The following is a 24,474-nucleotide window of genomic DNA, read 5'->3' as shown; positions in this document are numbered from 1 at the left end:
ATTCTTGAATCAATCCCTCACAATATCAACACGTATACGTTTACTTTGTTTTTAATGGTATAACAGTATTCTAAACAAAAACATTGGGCGTTTTATTTGAATGGTATGTTTATTGTATAATCGGTTCCAAATTTCAAATCGATGTCCTTTTCTCAATCTTATTCATTTCATGTTTGGTTTATCTGAGACAGATTGTGGAACGCCACCCATGCTGACGAATGGTGATCGAACATTCCTTAACACAACCGTTAACTCCACCATAGAGTATACCTGTAACCCAGGATATGACTTGATTGGAATAGGCAATATCCATTGCATTGAAACAGGAACCTGGAGTTTATTGAAGGCAAACTGCACTATGAAAGGTGACAAATATTTATAATGTCTATGTCGTTATTAATTGCATTCAGAAAATATTAAACCGCCATGCACTAATTTAATCAAACGTCTTATTGTTATGATCTTACCACTAACCCCGCTTTATTTGCAGATTGCCATAGTCCCCCAGTCCTAAAAAATGGCTTCGTCACCGTTTCAACGACAACATTCAATTCCTCTTCCATTTACACGTGCTTTTCAAGTTATGACATGCACGGACCTAACTCCATAGCATGCCTGGCAACTGGAGACTGGGATAAACTCAACGCGAACTGCACCGTCAAGGGTAAGATCAATATAGAAACTGTAAGTATTAAGGACACGAACCTTAAATACTGGGCCTTTTCGCACATATTAAAACCCGAACAATACTCTTAAATGTAAATGCCGGCTGCTCGAGAATGTGGTCTATCGAATGAAACAAGATTGAACAAAGGTCAATGATAAAATATTTCGTTGTCTTCAACGGTGATTTGTTTTGCCTCTTTTTATGCTGTTTAGGGCACACTCATTCGCCCCAAAATATCCGCATTAAATAATTACAAAGCCTAAATTTAAAATTTGGACAATGGCTAAAATTATATGATATCTTATTCAGTGTCATCAACGGTGTTAAAGATACATTAAATGAAATTACATTTTTCATGTATTGTATGTCAAAGCGAATAAAAAATAAGGACATAACCAATAATTAGTCGATATTCGTCTAGCTTCGATTTCCCTTTTAAACGATAGATTGCATTCATTAATTCGGGGAAATTACGACACATTCTAAACAATTTTGTATTTTACGGAATATTCACAAATCATCGGGAAAAACTGCCTTATATGGTTTGTGATATTTCATTAAAATGAAGTGTATAGATATTGTGCGGTAAAACTACATTTATCATAAAGTTGCTGACACAACGTATCGTGTGTTTCTACTGAATTATAAAAACAATATTAAAAGTAAATGGCCTTAGTATAGTGTTGCTGCATGAATGCAGTTCATTTCAAATACGCTTTAGATACTCGTGTATGTTTATGTGAATTTATCTATAAGCGCGAATTTTTAATAATAAATCTTTTGAAATCCGAAACTTATCTATAATTGTTCGAATGCAACTTACTTATTAGTGAAATGGACATTCAGATTTTTTACTAATTATATAGCTATGCGTTGTATAATGTCCTTATCTGAGCTGCGGTTACTTACCGAATAAAGGATCATGGGTTCTCTGATCTGGACGTGACCGTTAAAATCGCATTTTAATGGAATTTATCGCAAATACATTTTAAACGCATACCTTTGCTTTAACATAATGGTATTTCGAAGACACAATAATTATGTACACAGTTCTTTCAGAAGTAATGATTGTTCTATATCTGTCAAAATAGTACACCTTATTACATTGTTTGCCTCATACAGATTGTGGAACTCCACCCTTGCTAACGAATGGCGCTCGCACATTCATAAACACGACCGTCAACAATACCGTCACGTATACGTGTAACCCAGGGTATGACTATGTTGGAATGAGAAACATTCGTTGCCTTGAAAATGGAACCTGGAGAGCACTCGAGGCTCAGTGCACTTTTAAAGGTCAGATTTACTTAAAACACATTAAACTATATAAAAAATGTCCATTCGGAGCCGCATTTATACTTCCTTCAACATAATTTCAAGTAAAACATAACATTACATTTAGACGTTTTATATTAAAAACTGTTTAACATGTTCTAAATTTGTGGAAAACTCAAGAGTTAACCAACATTCTTACGTAAACACAACAAACGAAACTACTTTTCAAAAAACAGCAATATACTAATGTAACGATGGTTACACGTTGAAGAGTGATATCTCATTTTCTTGCATAGATTATTCTTTATGAATAGTTCTTATATCAACACCTTTATAATAAAATTATCTGACTTTCAAATTAACACTGAGTAGTTGGCTGCACAGTAACATTAAAAATAATGTGTTAATAATTGTGTATATGTAACCGACTTCTTAACAAATATTTTGAAGTACATGGGCCTTTATCTGAAATATTTACCTAAACATAAGAAAGCGAATAAATTACGACACCGTTAAGCGCTAGGAGACCGCTATTTCATTATACGAAAGCACATCGTTTAAAAATACTATATTTATTTCTTTATCTTGCGATCTCGTCAGGTGAAAAACAAGGCATAGTGACGAAATTTGTCGTTTTCTTTATTCTTAATAACAACTTAATGTTTGTATGAAATACTTTAACATACAAAATAAAGCATTTAATTCATGTCAAGAAAACTGTGTATTGTTAGAAAATATCAACGCAATTATTTATTTATAACGCATGTAAAATAAATATACAATTAGATAAATCTCTAAAATATATAGTCAGTTGTATATGTTAGGCGTTATTTGATTTGTGTCCAGAGTATTGAAATAGATAGCGGTATAATGCACACGAATACATCGTGTGTGGCTTTTGCATGTATACTTGTTGCTTAAAGCGAGTATGCACGATTTTTATATGTGTTAATTGTAATATATTAATAAAATATGTTACAATAACATAAAATAGGCAAGAAAAATTAAACATTGAAGACGAAATTCATAAAATAGAGCAAAGACATATTAGCGCCCCAAGCCGATTGTGACGAAGATATTTCGTACATATTTTCCTACAATAACCGAAGCATTCGTCTTTTTATTAGGAGCGGAGTAAGTGTTCGTGTGTCGCATTAATAGATATCGTCGCAGGAAATTAAAATGATCCGTTAAACTAAATTTAGATTCACATCGTACATGCATGATATACATGCTGGCGAATTCGACTGTACAGACATTTTCGATTTCAAATTTAAATATCCGGCTTATTTCGCATTTTTTACACATGTTCTTCTTAACTATTATTTTAACTTATATTATTATGTATAAAAAGTTTTTTTTACACATTTTATATACATTCATAAATATTTGATGAAATCGTGCATACTCGCTTTAATATTTAAAATTCTTAAATTGAGAATTCCCGTTTGTTGTATATTCGTTTTGCTACTCTACCACTTGATTATGAGCCGAACTTAAAAGTGTCAACCTCGAATTAAGAAACCAAACGTATTAACAGAGAGGAAAGATTTTTAAAATCAAAGACTATCATTACGTAATTATTAAATAAATACGAGTTACAACCTTTTGATCGATATGACTGAAACAGTAAAAAAGACGTATAGTGCAGGACTAGGTCTGAAGTCCCGTTTGCAAAATTGGGTTGAGAGATTTTCTCATTTGATGTGAGTTAATTAGTCCTTATACATGATAAACCACCGAGGTGCTTGTCCGTAACACTGCCAGGAGCCTCAAAATACCAAAATCCAATATGGCCGCCGACGGCCATGTTGAAAAAAATATATATTGCCTTTTGGAGTAATAAATCAAATGTTTTACCTCTTAATTATGTATTTTTGGGTTAGAACTCAGTTATGAAATGTCTTGTTTAATATTGAGGGTAATTGATCCGGAAAGGTCAAGTACAAGGTCATATGATACATCAACGACCTTGAGTTGACCTTGGACAGTAAAAGCCAGCGTATAAACTTTAATGTGACAAAGTTCGACGTCATTAATTCAATTACAATATTGTTTTACGTAATATTGGCACATTTAGATAATTTACAGACAAGTGACTAGTAATTTGAAAATTTTCACATTCGGTGGATAAATACTACAGTGAGCGGGACTCAAACCCAAATTCAGATGGTATGAAAATGTGATAATCGACCAAACATCTTACCATGCAAACCCGTGATATTTGTTCAACGTTGGCTCAAAGTCAAACCGACGTAACATCTATTTGATGTCGGGAAGACTTTGAGCCAATGTCATGTCTTGGTTGGGTAATCACTGAGTCATCCCCAGTCCAAGGGACAGGTTAACGGGCTCACACCTTATTCCATATGGCATTATAGCAAACACGCACACACCTTATCAACATAAAATCATTCTCATTTTAATTGGTTTAAAAATACTTTGTTTCACATAGATTACATACAGTTCCAAAGTTAGTCATTTCAAGTCAGGTTTCCACAAGGTGAATTGTCCACTTTACCATGACAAAATGTGATGCAAAGCACCCCAGCAGCACGATACGGACAACGTTGAGTATCGCATTTTCCTGTACACTTGCACAATATCAGCAAGCTCCGTGGTAAAGGCTTCAGACACTTTGTGGGCAACAGCATGCCAAGATGCTCCTCCCATCCACCATGTATAACCGGTGCCAGCCGTGTCTCGGGACCATCAATATTTATAAGAAGTTTACATTCCCTATGTATAAGAAAGGCTCCTTTACAAATATGTCCTTTGATTACACTGCTTGTAGGAGGTAGGCAATCAAGTCCAGCACTAGCACTGGTATAGTTCTCTAGATGGAGACGTAAAATGTTTCCGCAGTTGTCGTCGATCTTGACCCTGCCCAGACGCGTACCAGATACTTTTTAACTAATGCTTAATCCTGCTCTGACAAGGTATCTGTCTCTCCAAAATTCATTAAAAACTGTACCGGGTCAGATGTCACATCTGTGTGCTTGGTTCCCACTTTACTCATGCAGTCGTCGCCTGTCAATATGTGAGCTTTATAATTGTCTTTGCCAGCGGTGTCCCAAGCCGAGAAATTGCCTGATGCAACGGAAGAATTCGACGCTTCTCACCAGTACCATGCTGCTGCCATATTTCTTTCATACCGAGTGTCTGAAAATATGGAGTGAAGTGAAGCAATAATGCAAAGCTGTCGGTGTCGTTGGACATCACAACAACTCGTTAACACTGTTTGATACGAGCAGCCCACCCAACATGAGCCACTACCCTGGCATCGGCCTTCTCAATCCAGTGTTCAGGAATGACTTCATTACTAAACTTAATTGCTGGAAGAGCTTCATTATCAGAGACAACTGAACTTGTAACGATAGGGTTGGCACAGACGTCATTGCACACTATATCCCTTACCAATAGTTGAAGATTAGACTTATTTTCCTCGGATGCCCAGAATTTATTAAGTTATTGTGGGATTAGTGTGTTTTTGCTAATGTCAATAATTGCAATACCTGTTGCTTCGTCTCCGCGCCGCAACCGTTCACCTTCCTTTAAAGACATTTCAACGTTGAGTCTAGTACAAGATTAATATACTCTGGCCCCTATGCTTGACGCTGAGTTGATGACAACATTGATTGCACCACCCAGAGTGGAAAATTGTGCAAGTGGCATCTGTCGCATCTTAGACATGAAGTCCAGGATGACATGAGTGGGAAGAAGAGATTCCCGACTCCATTTACTGATGTCCAGTGTAGATTCAATCTCCCCAATAAGTTTTGACGTATTAACATGGGCTGGGACGTCACCATCAAATAATGGAGATGAAGAAATCAAATCATGGGATAATATCTGCGTGAGGGACATGCCTCGTTCCTTTGCAATGTCCACGATCCTCTGTGCATCTGCCATATCGTTGGATGACGGGGATTTCCGTTCCTTAAGGATAGCTTTTGATGTCAATAATGACTGTTTAAGATGGTCAGTGAACATGGGAAGCTGTCTCTTTGAAATGGTAGAACTGATGTTTTTGGCTTTCTCAACTATTCTCTCCTGCCTGTATGCGCGGTAAACACGTTCACCATTTTCAATACATTTGAGAAGCCGTACAGCAACCTCTTTGTCAACAGCTAGTTTTGTCAGTAAATTGTGTAGTGGAACGGGAACATTGACCATCACTGTGTATGGGTTCTGACGTTCGAGCACATAGTCCAACAACATTTCTACATTGTGGTTGAACGAGTGACGACGAGTGGCGCTCAGCAAAGATGACATTCTATGTGATCCATCGGCTTGTTGGTGGTTAGAAGATTGAGGAGGCTGGTAATTGACCTTATAGCATGGAACAAAAGCTCAAATTCTGCTACTGCACCAGCATTGCGTGTCTCCCCTACAACATAGTTACCTCCTGGACCCTTTGATACTCTCTGAATAGTCTGCTCAACCTTTTTATCACCTGCAACACTGCAAAACCAGCCTGGGCGGTCAAAAAGAGATGTTGCATTGACATTTTCTCTGATAAACAGAGATCATAGAAATGTAAACATTTAACACTAGAATCAAAGCAACAAATCCAATTAATCAAACATCATTTTACATGGGAACATACTAAATAAACCAAAGTGTATCAAAATAGCAGCCAAAATGTTGTGGTAAACAGACTCGCATGTCGCAATACTATACCACGACTTCCCCGCTTTTGTAAATAAAATAATCGGATCAATGTTTGCAATCAAAATGCACTAATAAGCATAAAATTAAATGATTATCTATACAGAGGTTCTATTGCATTTTTGTTATATAGATTTTAATACAAATACCATATGCAAATAAACATTTGACAATTTAAAACTGCATAAATAAGCGTAACATTTTAGTAAAATTGAAGCTGTCAATTCAGCAAATCAACGAATCAACGAATCAAAGGACTGAGCGGTATTCATAACAAAATGACCTTGTACATGCCGTTTTAAGGTCATTCTGACTTTTAAAAGAAACATTGATAACATAATGTTATCCTACACACTATATTTAGTCAGTATATATATTTAATTATAAAAAAATGTATATTGTTGTTACGGTAAATAAAAGTAAAAATTGTATTATGTCAATAGCGGCCATCTTTGAATCGATAATTGCAAAAACTTTGCATGATGCAAGACAAGCACCTCGGTTTTTTTGCATGTCTACAAACCCATTAACTAAATTCCACGGCGAAACGCCCTCAACTACATTTTGCAAACGGGTCCACATACCAAGTACATGACTAGTACGGTATATGCATTTTTGCACTTAAACATATACTTAGAACCTCACTATAAAATGGTGGGAGAGCAATCCAATAAACCAAACTCGTTTACATGTGCACTGAACTATTTATAAAGTTGATCAATACATTCAGAGCAGTGCTTGCTATAAATTCCCTTTCATTTGTTTGTACGTTTTTTAACGGTCGCAATACATATCAATTTGTCTGGGTTCTTATAATCTTTCCACTTTTTACCAGACTGTCAAAACCCGCCAGCTCTGCAAAATGGTTTCCACGCCGCCGCAACAACAACGTACAATTCTACAGTCATGTACTCATGCAACCCTGGTTATACCATGTTTGGTGAGAACTCCATCACGTGCCTCGACACTGGGAACTGGAGCGAACTGCTTGTCAACTGCACCATAAAGGGTAAGATACTTGAATAAATACAGTAAAGCCTAAAAATACAGCGCGTGTGGCTTTATATAAAGAAATAGCATACTCTGCTGTGTCACATAATGCATTTTATTGAAAGGGAAAATAGTGCGCAAAATTCACACTAATGTTTGTATTTTGAAAGATGTTTTTGTAATGTTTGTGTATGAACCAACTTCACTATGACTCACCCACTTCATCACTCCACATTTTTACCAGACTGTCAAAACCCGCCAGTTCTGCAGGATGGCTTCCACGTCGCCATAACAACAACGTACAATTCCACCGTTATATACTCATGCAATCCAGGTTATAGAATGTTTGGTGAGAACTCCATCACGTGCCTCGACACTGAGGACTGGAGCGAACTGCTTGTCAACTGCACGATAAAGGGTAAGATTCTTGAAGAAATACCTCACAATATCAACACGTATACATTTACTTTGTTTTATATGTTGCATGTGTATTCCAAACGAAAACCTGTGTTTTGTTTGAAAGATATGTTGCCTGAATAATCGTTACCAAATTGATTTCCTTCTACTGAAATATGTCCTCATCTTATTCATGCCATGTTGTTAATCTGAGACAGATTGTGGAACGCCACCAATGCTGACTAATGGTCATCGAACATTCCTTAACACAACCGTTAACTCTACCATAGAGTATACCTGTAACCCAGGATATGACTTGAATGGAATAAGCAATATCCATTGCATTGAAACAGGAACCTGGAGTATATTGGAGGCAAACTGCACCATGAAAGGTGAAAACTATATTTAATGTATCTATGTCGTTTAAATTGCTATCAAAAACGATAATGCAATCATTCAATAATTTAATCAAACATCGTCATTTTAATGATCTAACCACTAATCCCGCTTTATTTCCAGATTGCCATAGCCCTCCAGTCCTAAAAAATGGCTTCGCCACCGTTTCAACGACAACCTTCAATTCCACTGCCATATACACATGCTCTTCTGGTTATGACATGCAAGGACCTAACTCCATAGCATGCCTTGCGACTGGAGACTGGGATAAACTCGAGGCGAACTGTACCATCAAGGGTGAGATCAATACAGAAAATGCAATTATTTAGTACACGAACCTACAACACTGGGCCTCTTCGCACATAACTTAACCCGAACAATATTGTTAAATGTAAATGCCACCTACACGAGAATGTGGTCTATCGAATGTGACAGGACTGACCAAAGGTCAATGATAAAATATGTTGTTGTCTTCAACGGTGATTTGTTTCGCCTCTTTTTTATGCCTTTTATGGAACACTCATTCGCCCATAAATATACGTATTAAATAAACATAACCTTAATTTAAAAGTTTGATAATGGCTAAAATTAAATGATATCTTAATCAGTGTCATCAAGGTGTTATAGATACTTTGAATAAAATTTATTTTCATGGATGGTATGTCAAATATAATAACATATATGAACATCACCAATAATTATTTGAGTCTAGCTTCGATTTCTCTTTTACACGATGCATTGCATTCATCATTTCATTGCATTCATCGTTACGACAAATTCTTTACAATGTCATATTAAACGGAATATTCATTATAAAAAACTGCCTTATGTGGTTTAGGCTATTTCAATGAAATGGAGTGTCTATATATTGTGCGGTAAAACTAAACTTATCATAAAGTTGCTGACACAACGTATCTTGTGTTCGTACTGAATTATCAAAACAATATTAAAGGTAAATGGCCTTAGTAGCGTGTTGCTGCATTAATGCAGTCATTTCAAATACGCTTTAGATACTCGTGTATGCTTATGTTAATTTATCTATAAGCGCGATTTTTTTAAATAATAGATCATTTGAACTCCGAAACTTAGCTATAATTGTTCGAATGCAATTAGCTTATTTTTAAAATGGACATTTTTTACTAATTATATAACTATGCGTTGTATAATATCCTTATCTGAGCTGCGGTAACTTACAGAATAAAGGATCATGTGTTCTCTAATCTGGACGTGACCGTTAAAGTCGAATTTTAATGTAATTTATCGCAAATACATTTTAAACGCAAACATTTGCCTTTACATTGTGGTATTGCGAGTACACAATAAATATTTACGCAGTTCATCCCGAAGTAATGATTGCTTTATATCTGTCAAAGCAATGTTCACCTAATTTCATTGTTTGCCTCATAAAGATTGTGGAACTCCACCCCTGCTAACGAATGGCGCTCGCACATTCATAAACACGACTGTCAACAACACCGTCACGTATACGTGTAACCCAGGGTATGACTTTGTTGGAATGACAAACATTCGTTGCCTTGAAAATGGAGCCTGGGGAGCACTCGAGGCTCAGTGTACTATTAAAGGTCAGATTTATTTTAAATGCATTACATTATATAAACAGACCATTCGGAGCCTCATTTCTTATTCCTTCAACATTAATTATAATCAAACAAACCATTATATTTAGACTTTTTATGTTAACAACTGTTTAAGGATTTCTAAAAATTGTGCAAAACTCGGAGTTTTAACTAACATTCCGTCGTAAACATAACAAACCAAACTACTTCTCGATCGACAGCAACATACTAATTTAACGATTACTTATGGTAACACATCGGAGGGTGACAAATCATTTTCTTGCATAGATAAATCTGTATGAATATTTTTTATCAACACCTTTATAATACAATTATCTGACATACACATTAACGCTGAATAGTTTTCTGCACACTAACTTTTCTAATAATGTGTTAATAATTGTTACCGACTTATTCACACATATTTTGAAGTGCATGGGCTTTTATCTGAAATATTTACCTAAACATAAGAAAACAAATACATTATGACACCGTTATGCACTAGGAGACCGCTATTTCATTATCCGAAAGCACAACGTTTTACACTCTTTTAATTACCTTAGCGTGTGATCTCGTTAGATGAAAACCTATGAAATCTGTGTTATTCTTTATTATTTAGAACATCTTAATGTTTGTATGAAATACTATATTAAACAAAATAAAACATTGTATTTATGTAAAGAAAACTGGGTATTGTTAAAAAATATCTACTTAATTACTTATTATAACGCATGTTAAATAAATATACAATTATATAGGATAATTCTCAAAACCATATGTCAGTTGTATCTCTAATGCGTTATTCTATTTCATCCAAAATAGTGAAAAGGGTAGCGGTGAAATGCACACGCATGCATCGTGTGTGGCTTTTGCATGTAAATTTGTAGCTTCACATAAAAAAATAAGAATTCGCGTGTGTTGTATGATCGTTTTGCTATTCTACTACTGGATTATGAACCTTACTTTAAACTGTTTACCTAGAATGAATAAGCAAAATATCAAAATATAAAGATTTTTAAAATAAAAAACAGTTATGCTAGAATTATTACGTTAACAAGAGTTACAACATTTTGATCGATATTACTGAAGCAGTAAAAACGACGGTATAGCATGCATTTGTGCATTATTAAAGATACTCAATCATTTCTAAACCTCATAATAAAATGATCGGTGATGAATTCAATGAACCAACAAATTGTACATGTGTTATGATCTGTTTATTAAGTAAATCAATAGATTCAGAGCATTGCTTTCTATACCTTGCCTGTGCAATCGTTTCTTCGTTCTAGAAACTGTCGCAATAATTATCAATTAATCTTGATTCTTAAAAACATCCATTGTTGTTCCAGACTGCCAAGACACGCCCGTACTACACAATGGCTTTCACGCCGCCACAATAACAACATACAATTCCACCGTCATGTACACATGCAACCCTGGTTATACCATGTTTGGTGAGAACTCCATCACGTGCCTCGACACTGGGAACTGGAGCGAACTGCTTGCCAACTGCACGATAAAGGGTAAGGCTCCTGAACACGTACAGTAACGCCTACAAACACAACCATGACCGTGTGTTCACTGTGCGTATTTAAATGAATTAACGTTAGCTACACGTTTTCATTTGCTCGGTCGATGTATGCTGTATTTTTAATAATCGTTGATGTCCACGAATCGTACCCTACTTTTTATGTTATTAAGTTGTCAGTTGAATGTAAATGCGTAAGAAAACCGCAAGTGGACTATTTGCATAAACTCATCGTCGAAATATTGTGAGACTGATAGTTCGCTTCGGTCCAAAACCGTTCAGAGTTCATTCGACATAACTGTACAGGCCGTTTGACTTCCGTGTCGACCCTTTGCAACCAGCTCCTCACATGATCTGTCTAAGATGCGCAAGCGGTTATCGTTCGATGCTTCATACATCATATTTACCTAAAAATTGCCTACGATGTTATAACGTATTTATAAATAATTTTAGTTAACAACCAAATGGGCCTGGTGCACTAGTGTATATGAAATATCTCATGTAAAGTTCGTACAGATTGTTAACGTTATAATGCCATTTTATAATATTTAAACATACAAAGATTACGGTTGCTGTAAATCTTTGTCATATCATTATAAACAATAGATTTCATATTGTTTTATTTTAAGAAAATTCACGCTTACTATTAAAAAAACTACGGTACTTTCCCTTATCTAGGTTCCATTCATGTTAAGTAACACATCGTGGAAAATGTAGCAAAAACGCAGCCTTGTATCAGTAACCTAGTTAATGTCAGAGAAGTATTAAGTTAACTATAAACATATTAAAATATACGTGTATTAATTGCCTTTGAGAAAATGTAATACGCAAAATTGTGTATTATTTAATAGGATCAATAATACTAAAGAGATAACCATATGCGTCCGATTTGCTTCAAATCATCGTTTACGATAACGCTACAAGGTCGATTGTGTGCACTGATTTAATGATTGGTTTCGAGTATTTTTAGGTAAACGAAACATCCTCAATGTTACATCAAAGGACTGTTAGGGTAAAATAGATTTCATAAAACGACCACTCATGCACATGAACTTCAATATGATATTAATCAAATCGAACGCGTTTGATATGGACGAAAAATATCATAGACGTGTTTTTTTTTTCTTAAATGTACTTAATTCAAAATACGTTACACGATCACAGATTGTGGGAACACTTTTATGGAGAATGGCGAATGTAACGCTACCTCCACATACTTCAAGTCTTCTGCAACATGTTCCTGTCATAGAGGCTACCATTTCACAGGAATTAATACCAGCATTGAATGTCTTGCTAACGGAACATGGAGCTTAGTTCACGGCAATTGTGCGATCAATGGTAGGTTGAATAGTATACTTATCTATCAAATCTACCAATAGTCTAACAAAATACACATTGTGTGAGTAAGGTTATATTTCTTATGACTGTACAAACAGAAGAACCAGTAACAAAGTAATAATACTGTGCAGCACACGCTATAAAAATTCATTCGCTATTGTCCAGTGATGTTGGCGATTTTAATATACCGAAGCGTAAGGTTTTCTTCGATTGATAACTGCGCGTTTTTTATAAAACAGTGTTTCATCACTGAACATCACAAATATATATTCAGCTGTCGGTTATTGTTGAGAAATTCAGAACGCAAAACAGTCAATCAACAAAGAAATGTCACATTAATTTTAATTATTCCTACATTGTAATCATAATATTGTAACTTCGCCTCACGTGTAGATTGTGGACAGCCTCCGATTGGCAATCTATCAACAATCCATGCCCCACAAACAACATTTAACGCCACGGCGGTATATGCGTGTCTTTCTGGATACAGCACTACAAACATTACTGAACTCACGTGTACTGCCAAAGGCGAGTGGGATGGAACAGCGCCGATATGTTCAGGTATTGTATTTCAAGCATAAGTATAAGAAGTTTGAATATGATAACAAAGTGATGCCGACTGCTTATGTAATTTTTGGTGACACAATGTTATTTGTTATAGAAAAATTTATATACGTGATACAATGCACAAAGATGCAGGAGTGTCATATGGCATGTGTATATCAACAAGATACAATTCGCATTGACTCAGGAGTCACAGAGTATTGTATTATACAACAATTTTATAAAAAAATGAAAACTTAATAAATATAACAAATATGTGTGATAACAAGGTTTCAAAGAATATTTTTTAGATATTGATGAGTGCCTCAACAGGCCAAAGCCATGTGACTTCAACGCCAAGTGCACCAACTCTGACGGCAGCTTCAAGTGTGAATGTCAGACCGGATACAGAGACCTGGATGGGTTCGGGGGACAACACTGTGCTGGTACGTACTAATCCCAAAGTTCCTTAAAGGGACTTACCCACTGTCATTTTGGTATTATATGTTTAAATACATAATATCTGTTAAAATATGTATTAAATGGTTCTGTGCACGTATGTCTCGTTTTGTATATACGGTCAATAAAATATTCATTTCATAGTCATACACAGTTTGCCCCTGTGAAACTTAAAGCGGGCGCGGAAATATGAAAAGCACACTATTTAGTGTAAAAAAGTCCTAAGAAGTACACATGATTATGCTTTTCATAGGCAAAAGCTCGCATCCCACTATGGTTTTTATTTTTAAAAAGACTGATTTTTTTCTGAAAGATTGTATAAATATATTATTGTTATTAGAAAACAAAAAATATGCATGGTTATACATGAATATATAGTTTGAGGGAAATACATTCGATGTGCCTAATTAAATTATTGATGTGTATAGTCCTCACTAAGAATGTGCACTTATATTAAGACACTAAAAGCAGTGCTCCGGTGTGTATAATTGTTCAATTTGAAGCTGGATAGGTATTGTTATCTGCCATGTTTCCAATAGTTTTATTTTTGGTCTGCAATACCGATTTATATGTGTTGTATGCATTGGTAATTTTTTTAAATATTTAAAATTGTCTCAACGGAATTATAATTGTGAAATCTTCTCAAATATATAAGTCGTTGTATTGATATTACAATCTTTTACAGCATGCATATTTAATAATTAGTATGCTAGTTTTCGATCCCGAAAACCTAATGTTTTATACTGTAAACATTATTTGTGTAACGTATATAAGTATAATACCTCTGACAAGCATAAGTGTATTGTTTCATTTGTTGTTGTGTTTTTTGTTTACTACCTGACCAGCTTAATGAATAGTATTGTCTCAGTAATATAAGGTATTATTCATATAAAACTACACGTGTATGCATCTTTGTGTACAATCATTATTGTCTTCAAGACGATTCTTATCTAAATTACTTAATTGATTTGATGTAAATAGTTTTTGTGGTGTTTATATTTAAGATGTAAATGAGTGCGCATTTGATGGTGACTTTTACTGTATGCATGCGCTAAACCAGACACGCGTATGCGTGAACACTGACGGGGGATATGTGTGTGTGTGCAACAAGGGACTTACTGGATCAAAATGTGAAATCGGTAAAACTATGATCGTGTAGCTTATGTCCATATTTACAATTTTCCCGTTTGTTAAGGTTTTTATCAATACACATTTTATCATACAGGGAAAATAAAAGGCTTTACACATGCGCGTGTTTATTTACAACACGTGTCCCTAAAAAAAGTATATTCGAACGATCGTATCTACCAATATCCATGCGTCTACGAATTAATAAAAAATAACAAACACATTTAGTTTAACAAATGTATACAGTTTTTGTTAAAATATGTATTGTATTTATGTCTTGTTATTATTCAGATATCATTGAATGTAATGACACAACCACGTGTGGTTCTCATGCTATCTGTACCAACACGTATGGTGGTTACTCATGCGCATGCCCGGACGGCTATCCACAGGGAAACCCTTATCTTGGATGTTTCGGTAAGATGACATTTCAGTAACAAAACAATCGCTGTTTATTTTCACACACGTTTGAAACTGAATAAATGTAGTTGAGTTCTAAAAATGTTACCGAATAGTTTCGTTGTTGTTCGTGCTTCGCTTACAATATGCTTCTACTTGTAAAGACATGATAATATGTGTGTGCTTGAATATGGGAGTGGATTGAATGAACGTGCCATCGTCAGCCGGTTTTGTTTGCAGATATGCGATGGTGTTACTTGATTTGTAGTATTATTTCATATATGGTTAATATGGAAATATTAGTGATTTTCAACTGGCTATGATATTTCTATCCGTTAATACTAATAGTGAAAATTGTCGAAATATGTAACTGAAATTACCTCAAGAAGTTTCAATACGTTAGTGTTCCCGCGAAATCATTTAGTTTTACTTTTTTACAAAAAAGCAAATAAAAACACTCATTTAATGTATAAAATGCGTTTTTTACCGTTCCTTATCGGGATTATATCCATTTGAGATCATATAAATAAAAGAATTTCACTTGTGGTTGATCTCGTGACTCGTGAATTGAAGTCGAAAATCTACCTAAACATTATCTTAAGAATAAAAATCTGCATACGAGATTGCAGTGTAGCGAACCTAAACAAGCACTGCCCAATAAAATATTTACAAAATTATTTATTTTGTAAATCATGAACAGAATCTCATCTTCATATAACGTTCTTTTTGTTAACTTATGTAAATTTCATCTTTACCGTATTGCGATAAAATCAAACTATAAAATATCCCTGTAACTATTAAAGCTTTAAAGTGACTCAAATTGTCTGTATGACTTCCCCCTAGGCCAAAATGTACCTAACCTATACCAGAAACATGATAAGTATTTTGTAGAATGTTTATTGTATGTTCCCAATGTTGTATATATATATATATATATACCTGGGAGAAATAAAGTATTGTACTTTTCTGTTCTGTTCATATAAGTGTTAGATTTGATGACACATTTTCTAGAACCAGTTTTGCTGGATTTCAAAGCAGCTGGGGATAGATACAACGGTGACAACCCGATGATAGATGCTTACCATATCTCGACAAGATTGCCATATTTAGGAGAATATATTAATTGGTTCAAGGTATACAAGAGTTATTTTCATAATATCGTTAATAAGCGTTTTCATACTCATTAATCAATATATATATGTCTATTCCGTTATGTTGTAACACTTTTGATTTGCTTGTATTTTAGCCAAGCATGAACGGATTCATATCGCTCGATTTCCAACCATTGTACAATGAATATGGAGGTGAAAATGCAAGTGAGTGGAAGGCAGCTGTTCAAAACCACAGAGTGATTGCACCGTTATGGACAAACATTGACAGTAGTAATATATCAGACGGCGGGCTCTGGATCCATTCGTTTACTGATAAACAACCAAACAAGACAGACCTTGCAAAGATCCAAGATCTCATTCGTCAATACACCAACCTGACTGAATTCAATGTCAGTGTGGCATTGGTTGCAACGTGGAAGCACGTGACTGTCCACTCGCCCTATGAACCCGGATATGAGCTTGTCAAACATCAGGTATGTGTATTATTAAATCGTATTAACTGTGGCTCGATAATAAGGTATGTTAATATAGTTCATAATAATATTTGAAAAGCTTAGTTTATTATAATTTTGATTTGTAAGCTATTGAATCTTTCAGAACCTGTCGATGCAGTGCATTTTTGCATCAGACGGTATGTACACGTACATCATGTTCAACTACGACCGTGAGCAGTTTAGCATTAGACCGTTACCAGAAGTACCCGTTGCTAGTGGTTTCACAAATCTAAATTACACAGGGATCGTTCTGTCTGACCGACAAAACTTCACACTGCTTAATCAAGGATCAAATGTCAAGCCAGGTAACTAACTATTCTAATTAATCAACTTCATGAACTAATTATTGCATAAATTTGACGTGCTTACCGGTGTATTAATTTTCAAAATATTGTCAGAATTATATAGTAATTACATTTTAGAATGGATTATGACTGACGTATCCATGATGCTGTTGGGTTAACAAAAGATCAACTCAGAATGTCTTCGGAACTCATTTAACTGATTGTTGCAGGTTTTGCTGGAAGGTGGATTTATAACGTTACGGTCGTAACTGAAGCCATGAAAAATGAAATATTATGCCAGAGATTTTACGAAGATAATATGAATGATCTTAAACCCTGGATACAGACTCAGCTGGAGTTTGCACTTCCCTGCCCTTGTCAGGAAGTCCTGATGATGGAGGTTAGTTACGCATTAGACTGGCGTTATACAAGTAATATTGTAAGTCTATTATATTTTAAGTGCATTCTTTGTATGTTGTTCGGTATGCAATGCAATCAATCAATATAAATAATTAATAGTGTCGAAATTGGTTACTCAATAAATGGTAGACATTCAACTAATACGTTTATAATTCCGTCTACTTTGCTTGATAGTGTATGATACCAACTGCTAATGACAGTCAAATAATGCTAATTAAATATTTTAAACAAATTTCCACAAGGTCGTTAATTTTGTTTTGCATCGATTAAGTTAATGTTCGCTTCCCTTGATATAATATTTTTTTAACTTGAATATCTTCAATCCAATATAATCCTCTAGCCAGATGTCAATCTCCGTGTTTAGTTATTTTAGCGTTGTTGTTTAACTTGATGCATATAACGCAATTTCCTGTGAAAATATCTAAGCCAAAAAAACTAGCCAATGTTTCCAACGAGAAGAAAATATTATTGCAATTTAAAGATCTTTCCATTTCAAGATGCAATATACTACTACATTGATTTTGAAATGTTTCGCTCTTCGACACTGTAATCTATAGTGCCAAAAGAACTATTTCATATTTTACCTACAACTCACAATATTTAAGGTCATTTAAAACAAAGAGATCAAAGCATCTTATATGTTTAAACAACATCCTCTCAACAGTTTATATCAGCAGCATTATTGTTCCGAAAAATATTTATCTCGAATTAAACAAAATATGCTTGAAACGTATGAGTACGCATCGCAATCAGAACAATAGATAGGTGTACAGTGTTTATTTTATTTATGGAATATCCAACCGAATTAAATACTAAACATAATAAATAAGCAACTCGATTCAAAAATACTCAATACATCAAACGGATCATAACCGTACCTTTTATTTACTGAATTATCGAAAATCATCTCCGACAAAGAAGCATCGTATTGGCAACGGGCTATTGTCGATATTTATATTCGTGCGATATTCGCTGCAAATAAAAACAATTATTATATACCTGTTTAATGCTGTTAACAAAATACAGGTTGTATCAATCGTTGAAATAAATCACGTATTATGCTACTTGCTGTTCCGATTCCGTATAACCATACTAGCCCGACTAATTTGTATTCGACCCATGTAATGACGTCACATTACGCGCACCGAAAATAAGAAACCGTTATATTTTATTCACGAAATATATATCGTAACTTACATCGTGTGACGTCATTTCTGTGACGAAACAAAAGAAGTTTATTTAAACTCTTGAATTTATAGACATGTCGGACGTGGTGTTTTTTAAAGTAAACTAGATCTATTTGTTTAAAACATCGAACGAATGCAAAACGTATTTCGAAAATGTGTTTTCATCATTCATAAATGTAAATTTCGAAAGGATTACAATAAGATAGTGTGGTTTTAACTAAGTTTTGATGAAAACATGGAAGAATAGAAGTGGAAGTGCATATCGTTTCAACGTTTTTGTTTAAACATGTGTTTAAAGTTGTCAACTTAATTGTTATAAAAATTGGATTAACGATGTAATTAAAATAAGCGTGTCGGAAACATGTGTTTTCCCGGGTCAAATGATTACACATAAATTTACACAAACTGTTTTCATACGCGTCTTAAATAAACTATGGCGTACCATTTTAGTCATTGTTTTGTCAGTTTTGATGAAGAAAAATATACAATTGTTTACAGTTTCCATTAGTTGTTTTATAGTATAAATGGAATATAACGCTAGTCAATTGCTCCAAGAGTTTGTTTCAGCCTCGTAGCTTGTGCAATTTTGCATCACACACTAGGCTCCGCCTCTCGTATGGTACGTCATCACAGCCACTCGACTTACACAAACTCTTGGAACAATTGACTAGCGTAATATTCCGTATGTATTAATAAAAAAACAATAAACGAATAACACTCCACATTACATTGATTTTATTTTTCTGTTTGCGTTTGATTACTGTGTTACTCAAATACTGTGTAGTAGTAATTTTGGATATTTCATAGGACTACACCTTCACTCGCAATGACTCCCTACGTCCCGGGTTTGGAAGTCATATGACATGTTACGAGTCCTGGTTCTTCAGCGCCTATGGCATCAAACAATGATGCTGCTATATGTGAGTTAGCACGTTAAGAATTACTCACATTGTTTATTACAGGACTACACATTCACCCGCAATGACTCCCTACGTCCCGGGTTTGGAAGTCACATGACATGCTACGAGTCATGGTTCTTCAGCGCCTACGGTATCAAACAAAGATGCTGCTACATGTGAGTTTTCGCCAATGATGGTATTTAATTATGATTTTTTTAAATATATAAACTCGTGGGATATAGGCGTTTTCCGTATGTAAGGCTAAATCGAAACATTTAAATCATTTTGTCTGGAACCATAAGCCCGATTAAAAAATATTTTTTAGGAATTGTTCCTTGGGTGACCCTTGCAAAACATTCCTCTGATAACGGACTTATTTCGAAATACTTTCACCCAAATTTACCGACGGGGTCTGTCTATAAAAAGTATGCATATTATGTTAAAACATTGACAATGTGTGAACAGTTAAATTTTTGCTCCATGGTTAAACAAAAAACGTATAATCTTCTTGCCTAAAACTAGTGATTTGATTTATTATAAACATTTGATTTTGAAATTGTTTTTCGTAAGATAATATATGTATGCTTGGGGCTAGACAGTGTGCATTATTTCACTTTGGTGCTTTAGGTTAAGGTTTGCGTAAAAGGACCATTTTGAGTAATTACCTTTCGATTAACTATTTTTCAAACAGCACCTAACTTTCCCGCATATTTTCAAGGTTCAGCAAACTGCAGACGCAGTATCCGGGTGCAGTAGCAGCGGAATTTGAGAATGACACAGCTGCAAAACTACTCGAAAAGGGTTACAATCAGTGCTGCTCCTCTGGTGGCAACCAGAAGTTCTGTCATCTGTACCAGGTCATCAACCCACCTGATGACTGCTCAAGGTACACGATCAGCGACGAGATACCGACAGACGAAGGCATCATGCAAGCAATCATCAAACGTGTTACAAAGATGCTTGGCATATAATTAATATAATAAATTCATTCGCAAAATGATTATTGTATTGCTAAGAATGTTATTGGCTTCAATGTAAAATAAACTTATAACATAATGTGTATTACTTGTTTGTTTGACTGTTTGCACATATTTAACTATGATTAATGAGGCATCGCCATGCCTCGGAAATGTGAATATAGAGCGTAAAAAAGATAATGTCAACATGTAATATACTCGAATATGTTGTATTTAAAGAAGTTATGCTAAACACTGCACAAAAAACGCCTATAACAAAGTTGTAATTGATGTTATAACTGTTGTTGTTGGGCATTATAAGCTGTAGAAATGGCGATTGTAGACAAATCGTTAGGACCAAAACAGTATCGCTTAGCATTAATAAAATTATCTATGATAGCTGCCCTATAATTAGGAATCAAAGCATATTGTCGAAGAAATTAATAACACATGAACGCATATTGCATTGTGTAAAGTAGGGAAATAGTTTTGATGCCTTTGAATACAGCAAGTATGTATGTAAGGCATGATTCTACATACAAATGTAAAATACATTTACTTTAAAGTTTATTTTCCATTAATATTATATATTATATGAGAAACCTGCCACCTAATGATTTATAACGTATCTTATAGATAACATTTGCAAGAAATATAGAATGTAGCCTTCAATTGAAGGGATGCGTAAATATAACAAACGCGACCAGCGCACACATGTAACGTATACACAATTCAATACCGGGTTGTTTTATTTTTCGTTTCATTCAGATCCTTATATGTAACTATGACAAACATCATTAATAATTCATAAATACATGTGTACTAAGATTTGCTGGCCGAATCCATCAACACTGGGCAAGCTGGATCGTGCATGTCGCGCACGGAAGGAGAGACGCTTGTAGGATATGTCTTATGCCACCCCCTACCCTATACTCCTTCGAAAGCAATGATAGTCGGACGGCGGGTCAGAAGATAGACGGGAGAAATAGAGGCGGCAGCAGCAGACGACGGACATATATGCATACCTAGATATTGAGATGGTGGCCCTATGGACGTTATCGAAGTATCCACGGCTCAAAGTGATTGGGTAACTATTTGGGTCGCTGGCCGATGACCGTAATCTATGGGCATAACGGCCGTGCAGCGCGTAGAGCAGTAATATGTCTTGCATTGCCCATAGCTACGATGGTGATAAGCATTGCCCTGATTTCATATCGAATGAAATGCGCTAAGGAATGCATTGCTTTTTAAACTGTTATCCACTGAACATACAGGTCCGATTTGCGACTGAGAACTGTTTTTTTTTATCAAAATAATTTATTTCAGGAATAACTTAACTACTATATGTGAACTTTACCTAATTTGGATAAATATTACACTGTCTTTCCTGCTAGGTAAAATGGGTGGGTCTTTCTTTAGATGCAGTTTTATATGACGCAGTAATACCTGTAAATAAACATCGAATACTTCTACCAATCATTCAAAGTGGATTAAGACGAACGCCTTTTCAACGTAAAATTGATCTGCGTCATAACACCGCGTCAACGTATTTATCCGTCTAATACCATAAACTTTCGGAGACATGGTGCATAGCGATGCTCTTTAAATAGTACATAAATATGCTAATGAAGTTTACAATTTACATTACACGTTCAAAATCTGATCGGTAAAAAATATATAGTTACACATGTGTGTTTTTAATATATATATATATATATATATATATATATATATATATATATATATATATATATACCAATACATAGTGCCAGTTACGCGGTCTCTGTAGTTTTCAGACTGTACTTACGAGGTCCATATAAAAAACGGGGTCTATATACAACCCCGCAATCTAGGCTCCTTTAATTACTATGAGGGGGGTGTAGGGGAGGTAATGCAATCAAATCTCACAATAAGGTCTTAAATCGAAAACCACAACTAGGTCTGAAATTGAAATTGTATATACCTCGCAAATAAGTTCGCTATATATTTCCTTGTATAAGACGTTAAATAAATGACGTATTTATATACAATAATAATAGTAGGTACCCCTATATACCTTAATTCGTGTTTATATCGGATAAAAAAGGGTATGGAGATACATGTATTTAAAGTGGGAACCCCATAACCTATTTCTAAATCAGAGACCCCGTAACTGGCCATATGTGTGAATATATATATATATATATATATATATATATATATATATATATATATTCAATAATGACATCATTTAGGCTTTACTCAACGCTCACATCAGTATTCGATCGTCTCCACGGGTAAGAAGGCGTGGGGCCCACGGTTAAATTTATTTTTATACTTAAGCAGGCAAGCTGTTCTAATGTTATAAATACTGGTCTAATTGATTCAAATCCAATGAATGCTCAACATTTTAGCAAATCAAATTTACAAATGTTTCGCATGAATATGCTTACACAATCATTACAATATTTGGTACAGTTTAGCTTAAAGTTGAAATCCAAACTGTTAACACTGAATTGCAGATAATAATATCCCTACGAAAATAATCATCGCTGATTGTTCAATATGACCTTAAGACATAATGATTGTGTATAAGGCCAATGTCACCAATATTAAGTGTTAGTCTTATACATTGCTGATCAATCACGTTGCCGAAACAAGAACTAAAACGTTCTAAACGTACTTTAACTACTGAGAAAATTGTGTATTGCATACATACTATCTTATATATATAGTTTATCGATATAGACAAACACTATTAAATGTTACTTGCACGTAAATTGTTTCCATGGCAGCCTGCTACACCAAAGAATATGTGTACCGACTGACCTGTTTGATAAGAACAATACCTTGTGAACAATATTAAATTAAGGCACTATATAGTAAAGGTCGGTTGTTGGTATATCTTAATGATAGTGACACTTAGGTGTATTTGTGTGATTTTCTCATTAAAATAGCATCACTTTTGTTATATTGCAGTTTTTATATGATATTTAGTATTTTACCTGTCAGTCATAATTAACAATGTACGTTTGCCAATTATCACTCAATGTATATGATCTTCATGCTCAAAATGTAGCCTTTTGTGTAAGGAACATTATGTTTTTTCATTGGTTTGTTAAAGGTACTCCTTGACTTATTTTATTCCATTTAGTTCATCTTAGTCAATAATAAGTGATGACTCACAGTATGAGGGACTAGACGACCTGTTGTAAGAGTGTTATCTATCAAAGTTTAGATTTTCCCTGCAATTGTTACTTCAGCAAATACAAATAGCAGTTACTTGTTAAAGGGGTTGCGTTTTCGCATTGTTCATCTCCTCAGATAGTTTAAATGCTATAATGTGCATCCATAACAGCGTCGTAGCAAATAACATAGTGAACTATTGTCAAAAGAAGCACGCATGGTTCAATACAGTATGAATAAAACTCGTCAGAGACATCAAAAGAGGATCATGCTATTGTTAGAAGCCACTATTGAATGTTATTAGTTATCAATTACCGTTAACATAACAATATTATTATGCATACAAAGCAGAAAATAAAATAGAAACCCGAAAAAACAAGAAACCGTCGGAGACGAGTGATGCTCCCCAAATATTTTTGTCACAATATTGCACTATATATTCAGATAAAAGGAAAGGTAAAGTTTATAGAACATTTCAAAGGGCCATAACTCTGTGAAAAATCATCTGACCAGAACCGGCTGATAATATGCACATCTCCTCTTGGTAGCGAAGCTTCCTATAAAGTTTAATTGAATTCCGGTCATTAATT

General features: G+C 34.7%; 1 protein-coding gene across 3 annotated transcripts in view; it reads left to right on the top strand.

Annotated features, from left to right (window-relative positions):
* The window catches only part of LOC127852280 (sushi, von Willebrand factor type A, EGF and pentraxin domain-containing protein 1-like), a 43,403-nt gene extending 22,584 nt beyond the window's left edge, over positions 1-20,819 (top strand). The window contains exons 21-40 of one of the 3 annotated variants that reach the window (XM_052386176.1): positions 192-365; positions 491-664; positions 1,790-1,963; positions 7,449-7,622; positions 7,848-8,021; positions 8,218-8,391; positions 8,519-8,692; positions 9,805-9,978; positions 11,322-11,495; positions 12,665-12,838; positions 13,232-13,399; positions 13,693-13,827; positions 14,845-14,979; positions 15,260-15,385; positions 16,379-16,500; positions 16,614-16,952; positions 17,077-17,278; positions 17,488-17,657; positions 19,827-19,939; positions 20,482-20,819. In XM_052386176.1, the coding sequence (XP_052242136.1) occupies positions 192-365; positions 491-664; positions 1,790-1,963; positions 7,449-7,622; positions 7,848-8,021; positions 8,218-8,391; positions 8,519-8,692; positions 9,805-9,978; positions 11,322-11,495; positions 12,665-12,838; positions 13,232-13,399; positions 13,693-13,827; positions 14,845-14,979; positions 15,260-15,385; positions 16,379-16,500; positions 16,614-16,952; positions 17,077-17,278; positions 17,488-17,657; positions 19,827-19,939; positions 20,482-20,734 (3,503 nt within the window). In that variant the 3' untranslated portion in view covers positions 20,735-20,819. The remainder of the gene's footprint in view (positions 1-191; positions 366-490; positions 665-1,789; positions 1,964-7,448; positions 7,623-7,847; positions 8,022-8,217; positions 8,392-8,518; positions 8,693-9,804; positions 9,979-11,321; positions 11,496-12,664; positions 12,839-13,231; positions 13,400-13,692; positions 13,828-14,844; positions 14,980-15,259; positions 15,386-16,378; positions 16,501-16,613; positions 16,953-17,076; positions 17,279-17,487; positions 17,658-19,826; positions 19,940-20,481) is intronic. The other 2 variants (XM_052386178.1, XM_052386177.1) reach the window with 2 other exon arrangements.
* Positions 20,820-24,474: the final 3,655 nt, after the last annotated feature.

The sequence above is a fragment of the Dreissena polymorpha genome, chromosome 12 (genome assembly GCF_020536995.1).
Source record: "Dreissena polymorpha isolate Duluth1 chromosome 12, UMN_Dpol_1.0, whole genome shotgun sequence".
NCBI lineage: Eukaryota > Metazoa > Mollusca > Bivalvia > Myida > Dreissenidae > Dreissena > Dreissena polymorpha.
Note: the sequence above shows the minus strand (reverse complement) of the source record. Positions and strands in the feature narration are given on the sequence as shown.